The sequence below is a fragment of the Crinia signifera genome, chromosome 3 (genome assembly GCF_055691185.1).
Source record: "Crinia signifera chromosome 3, ASM5569118v1, whole genome shotgun sequence".
NCBI lineage: Eukaryota > Metazoa > Chordata > Amphibia > Anura > Myobatrachidae > Crinia > Crinia signifera.
In genome coordinates, this window is record NC_139219.1 from 25,397,871 (window position 1) to 25,417,546 (window position 19,676).

At 46.8% G+C, this 19,676-nt stretch overlaps 1 protein-coding gene across 3 annotated transcripts in view; it reads right to left on the reverse strand.

Moving 5' to 3' along the window:
- Positions 1-7,533: 7,533 nt before the first annotated feature.
- ALK (ALK receptor tyrosine kinase) overlaps positions 7,534-19,676 on the reverse strand; it is a 601,111-nt gene continuing 588,968 nt past the window's right edge. For all 3 annotated transcript variants that reach the window (XM_083175495.1, XM_083175496.1, XM_083175497.1), the window contains one exon: positions 7,534-17,834. In XM_083175495.1, the coding sequence (XP_083031621.1) occupies positions 17,142-17,834 (693 nt within the window). In that variant the 3' untranslated portion in view covers positions 7,534-17,141. The remainder of the gene's footprint in view (positions 17,835-19,676) is intronic.

Sequence of the window (19,676 nt, forward strand, 5' to 3'; positions counted from 1 at the left end):
ATAAGATACCAGTATAACAGATTTCAGTGACCTGAGTGACCGAAGAGCTCCACCTAGAGTCTGACAATAGGTACTGCACTGCATCAAGTAAACCACAGTAAAATGCTGGCTTGTTGCATTTGTTTCCTTCGGGGTCTGTCTGTCTGCAAGCGTATTAACCCCATAATCTGCAATATATAACCTGCAACGGAAAATATGTCTTTACTGTTCATCCTGGATTTATAAGCCAGTTTCTCTTCCGTCTCTTATACTGGCACTGTTCATGGTCCATACCGGCCACGCTCGTGGATAACTAGCCATATGTACAATGCTGCTGGATTACTACTGGTCTCCAGTCCTACGCTATAGTGTAGATGGAGGCGCGACCCAGTTCACCAATGTGCCCCTTTTATGCAATTCCCTGCAAGCTGGCTGATATCCGCACAGGATGGGAGCGGCGTGGTATCAGTCGAACTGCTTTCAATGGTTGTTACTATTCGCTGCCGCTGAGATTATTGGAGCAATAACCTGTTTTTATTATGAGAAAATATACTTGTGTCTTTGCAAAACTGACCAGATGAATGTCGAACCGTACAGAGCTGAAAAGTCTCTGCATCCTGTATATTTGTAACTATGAAAGCATGACGGACTGTTCTGCTATGTAAAGCATTAACGTTTAATAAATACTGTATACTATTATAATTCCCAGTACTCTGATTCCACAAATCGTACAAGATTCTTGTTGTGTTCCTTTTTTATAAAGAAATTCCCGTTTATGCAGGATCCTAGGTCTATAACGTCAGGTATGGTTGCCCGAATTTACCTATGCCCCTGGCCCAAGGGGGGGAGGGGGGGGGGGGGCATAGGTGAATTCGGGTAGGTAGAAGTACATATGGGGAGGGGAGATGATAGGTGCACATAGGGGGGGTTGTATATGGTCCTGACAGTCGAGATCCTGACAGTCATTAGCCCGACGTCGGGATCCCGACTGGCCGGACTCAGACAGCGGGGCGAGAGCAGCAAGTCCACGGTCCACGTTTTCCAGGTTACCTAGCTGGTGCACATTTGTAGTCATTACTAACTGTCACATTTCCCAGATCACCTAGCTGGTGTATAGCTGTAGTCATCACTAACTGTCACATTTTCAAACCTGCTGCATTCATTCCTACTATAGATCCACAGGATGACTGGAAAACATGCACCGTTGGTCGATCTTGAGGACAAGTTTGGCCACCCCTGCTCTAGGGGGTCGTGGACCCCCACGAGGGAGAATAGTTGGTGGCCGTCGGGACCCAGAGTGTCGGGGTTTTGACTGTCGGTATCCCGACTTCGGGAAACTGTCCGGCACTGGGAGGCAGGGGTACTCATAGGAACGGGGTCATAGGCACGGTTGGGGAGGTAGAGGTACATATGGGAAGGGGAGATAATAGGTGCACATGGGGAGGTAGGAGGCAGGGGTACTCATGGGGACGGGGGTCATAGGCACTGTTGGGGAGGTAGAGGTACACATGGGGAGAGGATATGATAGGTGCACATTGAGAGGTGGCAAAGGCACTCATGGGAAAGACTTGTCTATATTACTGATGAATATATATATAAAATGGGGAAGTGACTCCTCCCCTGCTTCTCCCGCTCCCTTCAATGACACCGAACAATCATCTTCCTCTCCACCAGCAGCTCCGCCCCCTTTAGTGTCCTGCAATGTAACAGGCTGCTGAGGTCGGTTGCTGCAGGATGGGGAGATGCCCTGCAGACAGGCTTTTGTTAAGATTACTTCGATGTTCCCTTGTTCAGCCCACTGTGATTCACTCAGGAAGCCGACTGTCCTGTCGACCCCTATCTCGGCGCACTCTTACATGATTACACCCCTTTATCTCTTTCCACTTTATCGCTTTCAAAGGCTTAGTACACGTCCCCCCTCCCGCCCAATAAACATAGACCATTTAATATATAGATATATTTAACTAAATAATGCTTAATCCCTATGCAATTAAACCACTGAATTATTGTGGCTGCGATATAGAAACTCTAAGGTTCCGGCGCTGACATTTCTGCCTATTGTCATTCCTGCACCGACCATCCTAATATATTCCCTGCCTCGCGCCACCACAGACAGACGACGGAGCCCGCCGTGGGTGATAGAGCAGTAATAGAAGGTCAAGGACCGCAGTCTGCTTTTTAATCTCTCCGTCCCATCTTTACTGCAGTGTATGAGCGACTGAGAAGTGTTATCTGCGGTTCCTCATCACGTTACAGTTACGTCTGGGCCATTGTCAGGTGCTGTAGATCTAAGTGAGATCCCAGAACAGTTCATAGTCTGCCGATGAATCATGTAAATAATTTCTGTCGCGGTGCAGAGAGTTAAATATTCCACTCATGAATAAATAGCCCCCTCTCCGCCATGCGCCTAATGCTATAAGGCCGGGAGTCTTAATCCGTGATCTGTTGGGAACCTGGTTTTTGCCTGAGAATCGGCTTAAGCAATATGAAAGTGTTGTACAAATACTGTAACCCATCCGCCGCTGAACACGCCGGCCTGCGCCGTAATCTTATTGTATTTGCAGCTGAAACACAAACTAATCTGTGCAAGTTTATATTAGGAGTATTAACTGTTCTCCGGGAATTCTCCTTAATTCCCTCTCTGTAGTCCGGGGGCGTGCGCTCAGGCTGGAAGTATTATTTAAATCCCTGACGATAAAAGGGAGGGCTCTTACTAACGTTGGCGCTAAGAACACTATATCCCTGATTGAATGGTATAAAAGGTCACTGCTTAGACTGAAAACTTTTTGAAACAGAGTATTTGGTAGGTTGATAGTCAAATGAAATGGTGTTGTAAACACCTCCAGCCTTATCCTACGAGAGGGGTAGATAACAAGTCTGCTCCTCTATACCCCATTTACATGTTATTGTGACTTCATAGCGCCCTTCACAGGCTGAGTTGTGACCTGGGTACTGGTTGGGTCAGTTATCCTGATTGGAGGGGGCCCTCATATTAGTTTGATTAGGGTGCTCCTGAGATCCTGCACCCAACAAAGACGACGTGTATACTAGGGCTGATGCCTGGTCTTTGCGACCAGTCACCGTGCCAGCATCATCACCTCACTCCATACTGCCTGGCAAGAAGCCACTGGGCACAAAGACCCAGCTGGTCTTCATGATAGAGGACACTTCATTAGCTTGCTGCTGTTATCTGACATTCAGGGGATGGGAGGACCCAGAGACGACCCTGCCATTTGTGGGCACCAGTTGGAGGACTGGAGCGGGATGGGTAGTGCCAAAAGAAGGCAAAAGACAGTATAACCCCAATCTCATCAGTTAGTCCTAATGAACCTGCTAGTAATCCAGCACTGGAAGGGTTATTGGTCTGTAGCTGCTGGTCACAGGAGACCAGGACAATCTCCTCTCCCCCAGCTGCCCGGGCACATGCAGGAACCGCTCTTACTGGGATGTCCTCTGTAGAGCTCCTCCCACTGGCGGCTGCTGGTCCACTCACAGCAAGGAGTTGAAAACATGTAAGGAGCTGGAGTAGGTAAGTAACCGGAGTGTTTGTTACTTGTTTGTACCAGATGCTAATCGGTGTGCAGGGGAAGGGGTGTATAACAGCTCAATGAGCCCCTAACAGCAATACCCCCATGCCTCTGCCCTGGCCCCACCTGCACAGCCTTCTCCCTGCAGTCTCATTACTATAGAATTGTCTCCAAAATTTTGACTCCCACCCAGCAAGCTGCATGACTTTAAGGTGGGTGGTGCACACTGATTTGCTGTGATGTCATCTGCAGGTGATCGTGACATCATCCATAATACATGTTGCTTATGTGCAGGGAAAGGTACAGACATCACAGCCTCCTGCCTAGTCTGTATGCAAACATCCACACTTACTGTATACCTACTCCCTGACCGCCCATACTCGCCACTGCCTTTCTGCACTGACCCCCTTCATACTCACTGCTACCTCTCTGCACTGACCCCCTCCATACTCACTGCTACCTCTCTGTAGTGACCCTTCCATACTCACTGCTACCTCTCTGTAGTGACCCTTCCATACTCACTGCTACCTCTCTGCACTGACCCCCTTCATACTCACTGCTACCTCTCTGCACTGACCCCCTCCATACTCACTGCTACCTCTCTGTAGTGACCCCTCTATATTCACTGCTACCTCTGTAGTGACCCCTCCATACTCACTGCTACCTCTGTAGTGACCCCTCCATATTCACTACTACCTCTGTAGTGACCCCTCCATATTCACTACTACCTCTGCACTGACCCCTCCATACTCATTGCTACCTCTGTAGTGACTCCTCCATACTCATTCCTACCTCTGTAGTGACCCCTCCATACTCATTGCTACCTCTCTGTAGTGACCCCTCCATACTCATTGCTACCTCTGTAGTGACCCCTCCATACTCATTGCTACCTCTGTAGTGACCCTTCCATACTCATTGCTACCTCTGTAGTGACCCCTCCATACTCATTGCTACCTCTCTGTAGTGACCCCTCCATACTCATTGCTACCTCTGTAGTGACCCCTCCATACTCATTGCTACCTCTCTGTAGTGACCCCTCCATACTCATTGCTACCTCTGTAGTGACCCCTCCATACTCATTGCTACCTCTATGTAGTGACCCCTCCATACTCACTGCTACCTCTCTGCACTGACCCCCTCCATACTCACTGCTACATCTCTGCACTGACCCCCTCCATACTCACTGCTACATCTCTGCACTGACCCCCTCCATACTCACTGCTACCTCTCTGCACTGACCCCCTCCATACTCACTGCTACATCTCTGCACTGACCCCCTCCATACTCACTGCTACATCTCTGCACTGACCCCCTCCATACTCACTGCTACCTCTCTGCACTGATCCCCTCCATACTCACTGCTACCTCTCTGCACTGACCCCCTCCATACTCACTGCTACATCTCTGCACTGACCCCCTCCATACTCACTGCTATCTCTCTGCACTGACCCCCTACATACTCACTGCTACCTATCTGCACTGACCCCTCCATACTCACTGCTACCTCTCTGCACTGACCCCCTCCATACTCACTGCTACATCTCTGCACTGACCCCCTCCATACTCACTGCTACATCTCTGCACTGACCCCCTCCATACTCACTGCTACCTCTCTGCACTGATCCCCTCCATACTCACTGCTACCTATCTGCACTGACCCCTCCATACTCACTGCTACCTCTCTGCACTGACCCCCTCCATACTCACTGCTACCTCTCTGCACTGACCCCCTCCATACTCACTGCTACCTCTCTGCACTGACCCCTCCATACTCACTGCTACCTTTCTGCACTGGCCCATCCATACTCACTGCTACCTCTCTGCACTGACCCCCTCCATACTCACTGCTACCTCTCTGCACTGACCCCCTCCATACTCACTGCTACCTCTCTGCACTGACCCCCTCCATACTCACTGCTACCTCTCTGCACTGACCCCTCCATACTCACCGCTACCTCTCTGCACTGACCCCCTCCATACTCACTGCTACCTCTCTGCACTGACCCATCCATACTCACTGCTACCTTTCTGCACTGACCCCCTCCATACTCACTGCTACCTCTCTGCACTGACCCATCCATACTCACTGCTACCTCTCTGCACTGACCCCTCCATACTCACCGCTACCTCTCTGCACTGACCCCCTCCATACTCACTGCTACCTTTCTGCACTGACCCCCTCCATACTCACTGCTACATCTCTGCACTGACCCCCTCCATACTCACGGCTACCTCTCTGCACTGACCCCCTCCATACTCACTGCTACCTCTCTGTAGTGACCCCTCCATACTCACCGCTACCTCTCTGCACTGACCTCCTCCATACTCACTGCTACCTCTCTGTAGTGACCCCCTCCATACTCACTGCTACCTCTCTGCACTGACCCCCTCCATACTCACTGCTACCTCTCTGCACTGACCCCCTCCATACTCACTGCTACCTCTCTGCACTGACCCCCTCCATACTCACTGCTACCTCTCTGCACTGACCCCCTCCATACTCACTGCTACCTCTCTGCACTGACCCCCTCCATACTCACTGCTACCTCTCTGCACTAACCCCCTCCATACTCACGGCTACCTCTCTGCACTAACCCCCTCCATACTCACGGCTACCTCTCTGCACTGACCCCTCCATACTCACTGCTACCTCTCTGTACTGACCCCTCCATACTCACTACCTCTCTGCACTGACCCCTCCATACTCACTGCTACCTCTCTGCACTGACCCCCTCCACCATACTCACTGCTACCTTTCTGCACTGACCCCCTCCACCATACTCACTGCTACCTTTCTGCACTGACCCCCTCCATACTCACTGCTACCTCTCTGCACTGACCCCCTCCATACTCACTGCTACCTCTCTGCACTGACCCCCTCCATACTCACTGCTACCTCTCTGCACTGACCCCCTCCATACTCACTGCTACCTCTCTGTAGTGACCCATCCATGGTCACCGCTACCTCTCTGCACTGACCACCTCAATATTTACTACTATCTCTCCGTACTACCCTTGAAAACTCCTTACCACTCTCGCTCTACGCTATCTACTGATCCCCCCCCCCACCCCCGCCCAATATTGACCTCTACTTCCATGCAATACCACCTTTACCACTCCCTATCTGCTCCCTCCACCCTTGAATACTCAGCATTACTGTTCTGCACAACACCTCTGACCAGGGCTTAAAGTGGTCCTGGAGAGGTGGTGGTACGCATTTCCCTCTGCCACCTAATCCCCCCCACCCCCTGCAATTTATAATGCCTAATCATTAAAGGTGGTGGAATTCTGTTCCGCTTCATTTCTCTCATCCCACTCTCTCTCTAGTCTAAATCCCTGACCCTTCTACCAAGTACTGCATCTCCTCTACTTTCCTGGAGTTACATGGGGCAGGTGGATGGACAGACGGGAGGTTGGAGATGTCATGAGGAGAAGGCTGGAAAGATAAGATTTGGAAGTGGGACAGGTTAGAAGACAGATGGCTGGATAGAGGTCAGAGGCTGTAGGTGACACAGGGAGGTCATATGATGGCATTATTTAAATTTCTACACAGGCATCTACCAGACCATGTGATTAGCTTACATTAATAGTGAATACCATTGAATATATGCGGAAGATACTGTCTGTCCAGGGAGATCTTCTGAGGTTCTCCATTGCAGGTGAAAGCCAATATTGCTATAGGTAAGAGGTGTGTTAATTTAATGCAGAAAAATAAAAGTATAGGTTTTTGAGTTGCATTTGGGCTAATATTCACCACCAACTGTATCGGCCAGTCAATAGAATTCAAGCCGTATTACAGGCAGAAGTAGGCCCAACCCGGTACTAAGCCGATGGTCATAATAATTTGTCTGCAACCCTATAATTCACAAGCCCGTCCCACCAATGAGGTTTTCTATCTTGCCCTTTTCCGCCTCCCCTTGTTTCTCCCTTCCCAGTTTCCCAGTGATGGGAGATGGAGAAGCACCATCTGAACAATTTGTTTTCTGCAATAAAGAATATGATCTCACGCTATTATGCAAAACGGAAATTCGGATGGACAATGTTTATTGATCGTCATGCTGATTTAACATAGAACACGCAAATACAATACAAATACAGCGATGAATACAAAATACTTATATATATATATTATACATATATTTTATATCAGTACGTGTTATTAGATTTTATTATCCCTGATGTGCTGAGCCCCATATAAATAATGTTGCATAAACTGCTTCGTATTAAGCAGGCGTCCTCAAAGCTACTGTACAAAATGGCGATGGTGGCTACAGGGGCCGTTACCGCACCCCCTCTGTTGACTGATGGCTCTGTAGTCATATCTTCAGAACACACCATAGTATATGAGACAAAGTAATAATAATAATGATAATTCTGAGCATGTTTCGACAATAAAATACAACAAAACGACTTTTTGGTATTCTCTGTGTATAGTGATACCCTATAAGGTGTAAGTTACCTAAACTGTATTCTTTAAATATCATAAGCCATACACCGGATAGATGGTATTCACAATTCTTGGGTTCAACACCGACCTCATTCTATTACCCTAAGGCCACGAACACGTGTGAGGAAAGCGAGGGACCATGTAACATGCACCACAAAAATTTTCATGTTAGCGGGGGGACCCAATGAGTCGATAGGTGCTTCCATTGGATGTAAAGTCCTTTATCTATGGCGAGACTGAAAGTTTAACAACAGTCAGACCAATATGAACTATTTAAAGAAAAAAAAATTATATATTTCGGGGACTTGTAAAGTTCAAAATAGCCCATCATCAGGACATAGAGTAAATATTTCTGTAAATCTTGTTATGTTGCACCACATTTATTTAAAAAAAAATGTATATTGCATAGATGTCACAACTAGTATAAGAACATGTGACCTGTGTCACTGGAGGCAGACACCTTACTTGCTCCTGCACTGTTATCTGCAGATTCTGACTATGTATAATTGTGAGTTCAAAACCATTACTATTAGGCAGAGCTGTGTAGTGTAGTAACTTCATATAGCTAGAATGCGCAGGATTCCTATGCAGGAGCAAATAGCCCAATCAGTAAGGTGTCTGCTTCTAGTGGAACAGGCCATAGGTTCCAATACAGGGTGTGACAATTGCAAAAATTATGTTTCGAATAGAGTGATTCCTTTTTTCCTGCTAGGAGGGGGAGTCAGCCACAGAAGTGATATCAATGGCTCTCAATGAAACGGATTCAAACTCGCAGGGGAGGAAAGGTGCCCTCTTGGGAGCAGGAGCCCAGCAGCAGATGACTCCATTGCCTCCCAGAGTTATGTCTCTGCCCTAAAGCATAGTTAATGTATCATTCTTTACCTACTTTCCCCTCCCGCCCACCCACTTTGTGTGCGTAGATTATGTATACAGTTGAATTGATTCTGCAGCAGGTTCCACCTGCAGACTATCCCAGTAGTACTTCTGTAATATCGAGCATTAGATACAGTCGGGAAGGCACTCATTGCTATATACAACCCAGTGGACACTGCAGATCCTGCACAATAAGGGGAATCCTCCCAGGAACAGAATCTATCTGGATATTGCAGAACACGCATCCAACAAATAGGGGGGGACCTCCTGTGAGCAGAACATGATAGCTAGAGGCACATTGTACCCCCAGCTTGTAATAGAAGCCTTCATCTAGTTTTTGAGGATTTGACACCATCGATCACTTTTTATTTTCCTTTTAAGACTATTGGCCTGATTCACGTTTGCAAGTAAAGTGAAACCGAAAGCAACTGGGCAAAACCATGTGTTAGAATTGGGTGGGGTGTGTTCTGTCATCTAATTTGCAGTATAAAAATAAAGCTGTCTCACATCTGTGGGCTACATGCCAAAGCAGACAGTATATACCCTGCACAGAAAACATACAGTATAATGTAAAATGGGGCTGGCCATACCGGTCCTTGGAATCTACCAACGGTACACGTTTTCCAAACCCCCCTAGCTGGTGCACAGGTGTAGTCATTACTAACTCACATTCCCCAGACCACCTAGCTGGTGCACAGGTACAGTCATTACTAACTGTCACATTTCGCAGACCACCCAGCTAGTGCACAGGTGTAGTCATTACTAACTGTCAAACCTGCTGCATTCATTCCTACTATAGATGCACAGGTTGCCTGATATACATGAACTGTTGGTAGATCTTGAGGACAGGTTTGGCCGACCCTAGTGTAAATGTAATTACTCCAGTGGTGGCTCTGGAGTAATTACATGTGGTGCCCCCCCCCCCCCCCCCCTGCTCCGCTGGCGGTCCTGTCCCCTGTCACGGGACCGGCACATGCGCTGGCCCCCAGTCTCTATGGGCTGCTTCAGCAGCAGTTCATAGAAGCTTATTCACGGCCCTGTGGCAGGTGCACGTGCGGTATTGTAGAACACGTTTTTTTTATGGGCTGCAACCGCAGCTCATAGAGGCTTCCGGAGGGAGGGAACGCCTCTCAATGGGACTGCCTTGGGTGACAGGCAGGTTGGACTTTTAAGTCACTATTCGTCACAGTGAAGCCAGAGCAATCTCACAGTGGCAGACTTTATCTTTCTAGATTTCTTTTTATTCTTCGTTATTGTATACTCTTTAGTCTTTTCTCCTGCATGGTGAAATGCTTTTTCCTGTACTTAGCTTTTTTTCTATTTGATCTAAAGAACATTTTTTTTTTGTATCTTTGTGTGCCACTGTTACGTTCAATGACTGTTTTGCTTGCCCCTCCCACTGCGTCAATATGCAAATCTCAGTCTTGCAATGCGGGCAGTGCTTTCTACCGTATGAGTGCCAGACAAGTGCTGTTTGCCTTCTCTAGCCTCAGTTACTATAATTAACCAATCAGGAGTGTCATACTGTAAATCAGCGTTAAGTAAATCATATGTTGTCAGTTATATAATAATATGGTGCGGTATTTGCCGTTGTCCCTGCCCACCAATGACCATGGATGCTGGAGGTTACAGATGCACTTACCCACGTAACACTACAACATAACATTTTTTTGAAAGCTGATAGATTTAAAATACATTTTTCAAAACGATTAGGAAAGAAAAAAGGGTACTTGTTTCCTAGCACGGTGCCCGTCGGGGTTGATCGCATGCCTTAAGTTAAGGTACTTAAGCAATGCGATCGACGCGATGGACCCGATTTTCTGTAAATTACCAGCTTAATTGCCGGTAAAAGTGAAAATCGCGTTGATTGCGTCCATCGCAGGCCACCCGCGATGCGACCGACGTGATCGACGCGATTTTCTCATAGAGAACCATGTTAATTTACTTTTTAAGTTAAAATCGCGTTAATCGCGTCGGTCGCGGGCCACCCGCGATCAACCCGATTTTACATAGGAAACAATGGGAAATGGGCCAATATGGCCAATTTCTCATTGGGTATTAACTATGGTTAATGCCCCCCCATTGTTAACGCCACCCCACTATTGACACCAACCCGAAGCGTGGCGAGCGGCGGCGATACGCGTCCTCCGACCTTTTCATACCCCCACTATCCACGTCGGCGTGGAGTTGATTTTATAAAGTGTGACGAGCGCACCGAGCCCGAAGCGTGGCGAGCGCACGCGTATACCTGTGAAGTTATGCGCGTCCCCACGTGCGGCTAGCTGTGCTCGCCTCATTTCCGGCTCGGTGGCGCGCTGCGCTCGCCACACTTTATAAAATCAACTCCACGCCGACGGGGATAGTGGGGGTATGAAAAGGTCGGAGGACGCGTACTGCCGCCCCTCGCGGGCTCGCTGCGCTCGCCGCGCTTCGGGTTGGCGTCAATACTGGGGTGGCGTTAACAATGGGGGGCATTTCAACCATGAGAGGGGGTTTTCAATAAAAAATTGGGGTTTTGGGGCTTTTTACATTGAAATCAATGTAAAATCGGGTCTCAGGGACCATTTTACATTGATTCCAATGCGATTTGGTTGGCATGCGATCGACGCGATTTTTGCGGCCGCGATTGATACAATCAAAATTGCGGGCGCCGTGTTAGGAAACAAGTACCGGAAAAAGTTCCATAAATTTGAATTTGTTGTGGCAATGATTGAAAATGACTACCAGCGACTGCAGTGCACTACAATTCTCAGCATGTCCTGTTTTATTGAATTTGGATTTACTGTCGACACGGATAAGTATTGTATTAACTTAGAGAATTAGAAGGCATGGTGATATACTGTATTTTTCTACTGTGCAGTTGGTGAAAGTGATTTAACCAATTTATATGATTGAGAGGGTTTTGTCCGTTTTTGGGAACAAACGGTCAACTGTCATTTACTCTCATCCATAACCAGATTTTCATTTACAACCAGCCAAATCTGCCAGATGGTTTACCAGATAATTGTGTAGTGTATGCCCAGTGTCAGTAATTACAGATGTGTCCATATACATCTATCCTTTATGTGCTACAAATCATATTATACATAGAGCGTGAGTCTGTAGCACCAAGCACCTTTTTGTGCGTTGTTCTGTTACAATGTGTCTCATTCACAAGCAGCTTCTGCTGATTAAAATTATATTATGCAGCATGCCTGTATTCTGTGTGTGACTGCAGTTGTGTCTGCATACGAAATGCTATACTACAGTGTTTCCCAGGAAAGCTGTTGCATAGCGATTCTTATGCATATCATTTTTCCGTCTTGCAAATCAGATGCATGTTGATGCAAAAAGCCTGGTAAAAGAAACATGGCGCTAGTGTCTCATGGCTGTTTAATGTAAAATGAGGCTTGATGTAGGTAGTCACATCTGTATTACACCTGTTTCCAAATACATAAATCCTGAAAACATGATGAGTTAGGTGTATTTGGGGACTGTAGTTTAGTGGTCACCTGTTTGGGAGTCAGTGTGGACCCCACGTCTAGACTGGATTGTGCCAACTGTTGAGAAGACAGTGTGGACCCCAACTATAGACTGGATCGTGCCAACTGTTGAGAAGACAGTGTGGACCCCACCTCTAGACTCGTTCGTGTCAACTGTTGAGAAGACAGTGTGGACCCCACCTCTAGACTGGATCGTGCCAACTGTTGAGAAGACAGTGTGGACCCCACCTCTGGACTGGATCGGTGTCACCTGTTGAGAATACAGTGTGGACCCTACCTCTAGACTCGTTCGTGTCAACTGTTGAGAAGACAGTGTGGACCCCACCTCTAGACTGGATCGTGTCAACTGTTGAGAAGACAGTGTGGACCCCACCTCAGGACTGGATCGGTGTCACCTGTTGAGAATACAGTGTGGACCCCACATCTAGACTGGATTGTGCCAACTGTTGAGAATACAGTGTGGACCCCACCTTTAGACTTGATCTTGCAAACTTTTGAAAAGACAGTGTGGACCCCACCTCTGGACTGGATCGGTGTCACCTGTTGGGGAGTCAGTGTGGATCCCACCTCTAGACTGGATCGTGTCAACTGTTGAGAAGACAGTGTGGACCCCACCTCAGGACTGGATCGGTGTCACCTGTTGAGAATACAGTGTGGACCCCACATCTAGACTGGATTGTGCCAACTGTTGAGAAGACAGTGTGGACCCCAACTATAGACTGGATCGTGCCAACTGTTGAGAAGACAGTGTGGACCCCACCTCTAGACTCGTTCGTGTCAACTGTTGAGAAGACAGTGTGGACCCCACCTCTAGACTGGATCGTGCCAACTGTTGAGAAGACAGTGTGGACCCCACCTCTGGACTGGATCGGTGTCACCTGTTGAGAATACAGTGTGGACCCCACCTCTAGACTCGTTCGTGTCAACTGTTGAGAAGACAGTGTGGACCCCACCTCTAGACTGGATCGTGTCAACTGTTGAGAAGACAGTGTGGACCCCACCTCAGGACTGGATCGGTGTCACCTGTTGAGAATACAGTGTGGACCCCACATCTAGACTGGATTGTGCCAACTGTTGAGAATACAGTGTGGACCCCACCTTTAGACTTGATCTTGCAAACTTTTGAAAAGACAGTGTGGACCCCACCTCTGGACTGGATCGGTGTCACCTGTTGGGGAGTCAGTGTGGATCCCACCTCTAGACTGGATCGTGTCAACTGTTGGGGAGTCAGTGTGGATCCCACCTCTAGACTGGATCGGTGTCACCTGTTGGGGAGTCAGTGTGGACCCCACCTCTAGACTGGATCGGTGTCACCTGTTGAGAAGCCAGCATGGACCCCACATCTAGACTGTATGGTTGTCACTTGTTGAGAAGTCAGTGTTGACCCCATCTCTGAACTGGATCTTGTCACCCGGTGAGAAGATCATGTAAACCCCCCCCCCTCCCTCTGCAGAGTTTTCCGACTAAAGTGTACCTTATTCCTCAACAATACTAATACTGGATCAGCATGATCTATACTTCAGAAGCACCGCTTATACATCCTTGGGGGCTCCTAACTTTCCCAGTGTTGGAGGAATATAAAGCATAGCCCGAGGTAAGGAATGCTAATAAACGGCTTAAAGGTGTCACTGGAGGCGAAATATGATTCAGCATCTCTCGGCCTCTCTCCTCACTGCCCGTTTGGGAGATGAAAGGTGAGAAAGCTCTTTGAGAAGAATGATTATTCTGCAATCTGCTCTGAGATAAGAGGGGAAAGTCTCATCAGCATTATGTTAATCAGGGGTCCCAGGATGATCGTCCTGCTCTACGAACACCAGAAGGCGCATCACCCACATTTCTCATCATTAAGTACAGTAGAGATGCTGGAAGTTCGGCACAAATTTAAATATAATAAAGTTTAACTGTTAGGACACTGATTCTAGCCTGACTTTACTGGTGGACTTGCAACACTGGACTCTTCACACTTTGAAATTTCTTAGCGGGTATTCCTGGGCATAAACTGTCGAGTCGACTTGGTTTCGTTTTGCTTGCCTGTCGAGTCCTACGCCTAGTTACAGTTTGAAACTGTTGTAATACCTCCCGTCGAGTTTGGACCAATGTGGTGAAAAATAGGCGTGCCTAACTCCCCTTCCCTCCTCGACAGTTTATATATAAATCCCTGCCCCCATATGGTTTGGTACTAGGGATGGCCATCGATGGCAATTCTGCAACTGGCCATCGATGGCAATTCTGCAACTGACCATCGATAGTGCTTAACTATGCAATGGATGACCATCGATATTTTTACATATCGATGGTCATCCATTGTGTTTGATTGATTGGCCTTTGGGCCAATCAAAACATTCGGGGTGGGGCTTTGTGGGTGTTGGGGGCAGAGCTATGCTCCGTGTCCCGGCACTTTGAAGAAAAAAAAAGCAAAACATTGTTTTGCTATTCCATCGATGGAGGAAAACCATCTGGTTCTCCCCATCGATGGCAAAAGTATTCGACATCGGACATGAACCATCGATGATTTAGAATCATCGATGGTCGATGGCCATCCCTATTTGGTACCATTTTGTCTAATATTTCTGTAATAGGAGCTGTGGGAGGATCAAAACCAGATTCAGAACTGGGAGCAGAACCAGCTTCAGGACTGGGACTGGGACCAGGATCCGGGGCAGGACTGTGGAGAGGTCAGAGAATACAAATCAATGAAAATTTTGATGCACTGTACCTAGACAGAAAAAAAAATGTCTTCTTCAAAATGTCGTAATCATGACCAAAACTGTCAAAACCAATTTGAGAACTTCACATTGAATAGGATCCTGCCATTTTTGTAAACTCAAACTCAACAAAATGGTAAAAAAGTCAAACGTAAGAAGTAACAACAGTCGACAGAAACTAAAAACTAAAACTTTTGAGGCGGATTTGACAGTCGGGGAAAAAAAAAGGATTGAATAGTTGAAAACAATACGGCTACCTTTTTTGTTGAAAAAAAGAAGGTTCCCCCTTAATTTGAAGAAATAGTTTTTCAAATGTGCTTAAAAATAAATATGTAAGAACATTAAATGTAAACTGTGAATGGCAAGCATGGGACATGCATTTCTAATAATAAACTGGAATTTGGATTAATTGGGGGTTATGAAGTGTGCACAGGTTCATGGCCTTTGAAACAGTCCGTGGCCTCCTTGTGCCTGATCTTGCCCCGGAGATACCATATGACATACACGTAGGGACCTTGCAGCTAATGGGATTGACCCCTAAAGGGCAGTTACTGCATAATAAATGTCACTATGTCAATTTATATATCGTTTATCTGAAACTACAGAGACCTCTTTGATACCACTGCGTTAGGCGGCCACATTGAGAGACGGACAGAGCGGATGATAATTTGACAGCATTGCTTTGTATAAATACACCTTGTGGATTCCTACATAAGACCAGTGACGTCACAGCAGCTGAAATAACTGCGGTTACATAGATTTGACCTATAAAATAGGTGATTACTGTAGGACCTTGCATTACTGATATCAGAAGCCCCCCCCCCCCACATCCCCAGGACAGTGGTCTGATTGGATTAACTACAAGTCAATAAGATACATGGAATGCATTAAACCTTATAAAGGAGGATAGATGGGTGTGACCAATGAGTTTTTAGCTAGTATTTTAAAAAAAGAATACACTTGACAAATTGACAGCTAGCAGCTGATTAGTTGCTAGGGAAAACTCCATTATTCCGCTTTAGAGGGCGATAAATCTCCCCATGCATCATTTTAGTTAACAAACATGAAGCAAAAATATATAGTTATTGATAAGAACTCGTCTATTTGCACCTATTACACAGCTTTATGTGTTCTCTAAACCCACACAGGAACCATTTATAAAAAAAAAAAGAAGGGCAAAAACCTAGCAGCCAATAAGAAGCCTGCTTTCATCTTGTACCTGGTAATATTAGTTGGAATTGTATGATTTCTAGGAACCCCTGTACTGGTTTATAGAAACCACCACGCCCCAACCTGTAGATTCCCTTATTTATTGTCTAATTATCGGGGCTGGCCAAATTGGTCCTCAAGATCTATCAACAGGTCACGTTTTGCAGTCCACCTAGCTGATGCACAGGTGTATTCATTACTAACGGTCACATTTTCAAATGTGCCGTATTCATTCGTAACTGACACTTTCTACAGATCCACAGGAAAAACAAAACAAGGACTGTTTATATCTCTCGCGGACCGGTTTGGCCATCCCTCGTCTATATCTACAGTATGAAAGCAAACCCCAATATGATGATTTATCACCCTTTGTGTTTCTTACAAAACCTCAGCAACTATATCCTGCTGTAAAAGAGTTGGCCTGGTGGATGTATCCTGATCTTTGTGTATCTCTCTATAAAACCACAAGTAACTAGCAGAAACACAGTTGTTAGATGATGGAGACGCAACATGTGGTTCTGGACGAGCATACAGTAAGTGTTCTCCTGGTGGAGTCTCCATGGTACCAAGAGATGGAAGATGAGCTGGTAACTCATTTGATGTGGTTGTGTTGCCCCAAACCATTTCATTGGACGTGGTAGATGAATTACAGAGTGTTTGCAACTGGTCTCCACAAATAACCGCTTGAAGAATGAAAGTTATCCTTAGCCTATTACTTGGCTACATTTTACCAATTGACATCTGCATCGTGAGCTCACAAGACCTGTAGTGTTGGTCCTTTATGGCCGGTCATGGATGATTGTATTTTCGGAATGAGAATGAAGGGTTTGGCACATATTAAAAAAGTATCTATTGGCACGTCCTTTGTAAGTGTAGCAATGATGCAAGTCCTCCAGTGGCAGGGTGGTGGTTAGAGCAGTTAGGCATTCTCCTGGCTTGGATTGCTCTTGCTTCGTGGGATGAAGTCTTTGTGTTTGGTGGGGCAAGGTGGGAGTGGTGTTTCTACAGGAAGTCCCTGTTGTTGGTATCCATAATTAACTGTACCACAAGGAAAGTTGCGCAGCCTAAACAGAGGCACTTCCTGAATGTTTGAAGTCAGTGTTGAAGGTTCCAGTAGGACAGAAGATCCCGGGAGCCTACCAACGGGAATCCTGGGGACAGCCGGACAGCTTCCCTCATTTACGGTGTTCTCGGTCTCGGAAACCGGGATGTCCGGAGACGCAATATTTTTGTCTATTGGTTTTCCCGTAAACCATGAACCATAAGTAGGGTTCCAGAGGTTAGTAGGTTTATTCCTAGACCCCCTAGCACTGTGTAGGTCTGTAGGTGGGTTGGCTTGCAGGAAGACGGTGTTGTCATGTCCTTTCTCTGTGGCTGGTCTGGGCTCCACGTGGCCTTGTGGTTCAGCGTGGATTTTATTTGGGACTTTCCTGACAGGCGGCACCGGAGGTGGGGACTGAACCTTCTGTCTGTCTCCCTTCCCCGTCTTTTTGGGAGTAACTAGGAGCGGTGGAATTACGTCAGGATCTTCTGGGCGTGTAGGAACCTTTTCTTCCTCTTCCATTACTGGAACGTATTCTATGGGCAGCGACGTGTTAATGACATCTGGGTCCTGCAAGTAACACACCACTTTTAATTTAATTACTTCAAAATATTTATATTGCTAACAATACTATGAGTGGCCATCAAATTATTTGTGTGTGTGTGTGTGTGAGGGGGGGGGGGTGAATAGGCGGGGCTGCCTAGCGAGGTCTGAATCAGGCCCATAGTAATTTTACCCCACCGTTTGTACTTGGGTTTAACCTTAAACACCCATATAGGAGCAATGCAGACATATGATGTACAGGCAGAAACTAGGGGGTCAATTTGCTAAGATGGGAGTTCCCTTGAAGATGGAATTTTGCCCATAGCAACCAGTCATATACAATGTATTATCTTCTAGATGCTATTTATAATACCACTATTAATCATCGTGCGTGCAGGTTGCTGGATCATTCATCGAACACTCTCTAACCGTCATTAAGAATATGCTGACTGGAGCTGGGGAGTTGTTTCCTTGTGTTCAGGATTCATTAGCTGAGAAACACATTCAGGGGGGAAATTCTATGTTTATCTTTATGGTACACGGGCCAGAATGAATATGATCGAAGGCCTATTATGATCAAGTGCAAGGGACACGGCCTGTGGTGGGTGGGAGTGGCCAGTGTCATGTGGGTGTGGCCAGTGCTGTATTAAATCTAGGTGTGGCCAGTGCCATGTGGGAGTGGACACCTTCTTGCTTCATCAGCCCCAATGTCTCTATAAATACGTAAAAGTAGAACAGTTTAAATAATATGTGAGCAAAATAGAAATCTAATTTTATTATGCCTGGTTTTTGGCCAGTTGGCCACCATACGCCCCTATGGTGATGTGCCTATTTTTGTGCCTAGCCTGGGGCTGTACCCCCATCCATTTCCCCTGAGTGTACAGATAACGCCGCTTATTTTGCGCTCATCGAGATGCACTGCGTAAGGCTTTGATAGAACCGTGCAATCTATACGCATTATTGAATCTTATGGGCCATACACACAGGGGGCGATTACATCAGTGGATGTCAGCTGCCCGCCCCCCGAGTGTACACGCATATGTAAGGTCGCACCATCCACATCCGTTCACAGCCGTTGTGAACGGTGGGCCGGCGTACCACCATACGGAAGGCGGGATCTGGGTCACTCGCAAAGGTGCAAATTCGCATCCGAGCGAATGAACCAGAATACCCCCGATCTGCAGTCAAATTTTTACCACCCAGGTCCCTGTGGTCAACAACAATTGGAAATGGGTATTTTCCAAAGAACCAGAACCATCCTACGGTGTCCACAATAGTAAAAACGTACCTGAGACTTACAAATAAATATTACTAATGCTCCTTTCAGACCGCACTTTTTACTCGTTATTTTGCCGTGTTTTTTACCGTTTTAAAACGGTAATTTGTGCAGTCTGAAAGGTGCAGAGTGAATTTACCGGTTCTATTGAACTGGTATATCTAAACGGTAATAAAGCAGGGTCCTGCCCATTTCAGACCCGTTTTTTTTTATCCACTGTTTTCTATGGGTTAAAACGGATCCAGTGTTGCGAAGGAACAAAAACTGCATTGAAATACTGTTTAAGGACAAAGGGGCCCATTTATCAAACCATATTTGCAGATAAATCCCCGAAAACGCACGTTTTCCGGGTTTAGCCGCAATTAATAATTATCTCCTAAATGTATCAAAGGGGGACCGCAGCAGGGATCTCTGATCCCTGCTGCGATCCTCCCTGCAGCGCCGCCGGCCGCATCCCCCATAGGTTTCTATGGGGGATGCGAAGCTGCCCGATGTATCAACATCGGGCAGCCCGGCATCGCACCCCTGGGCTATCGCCATTCTGATATGGCGATAGCCCATTGTAGCCTATGGCTACGAGATCGCACTGCCCG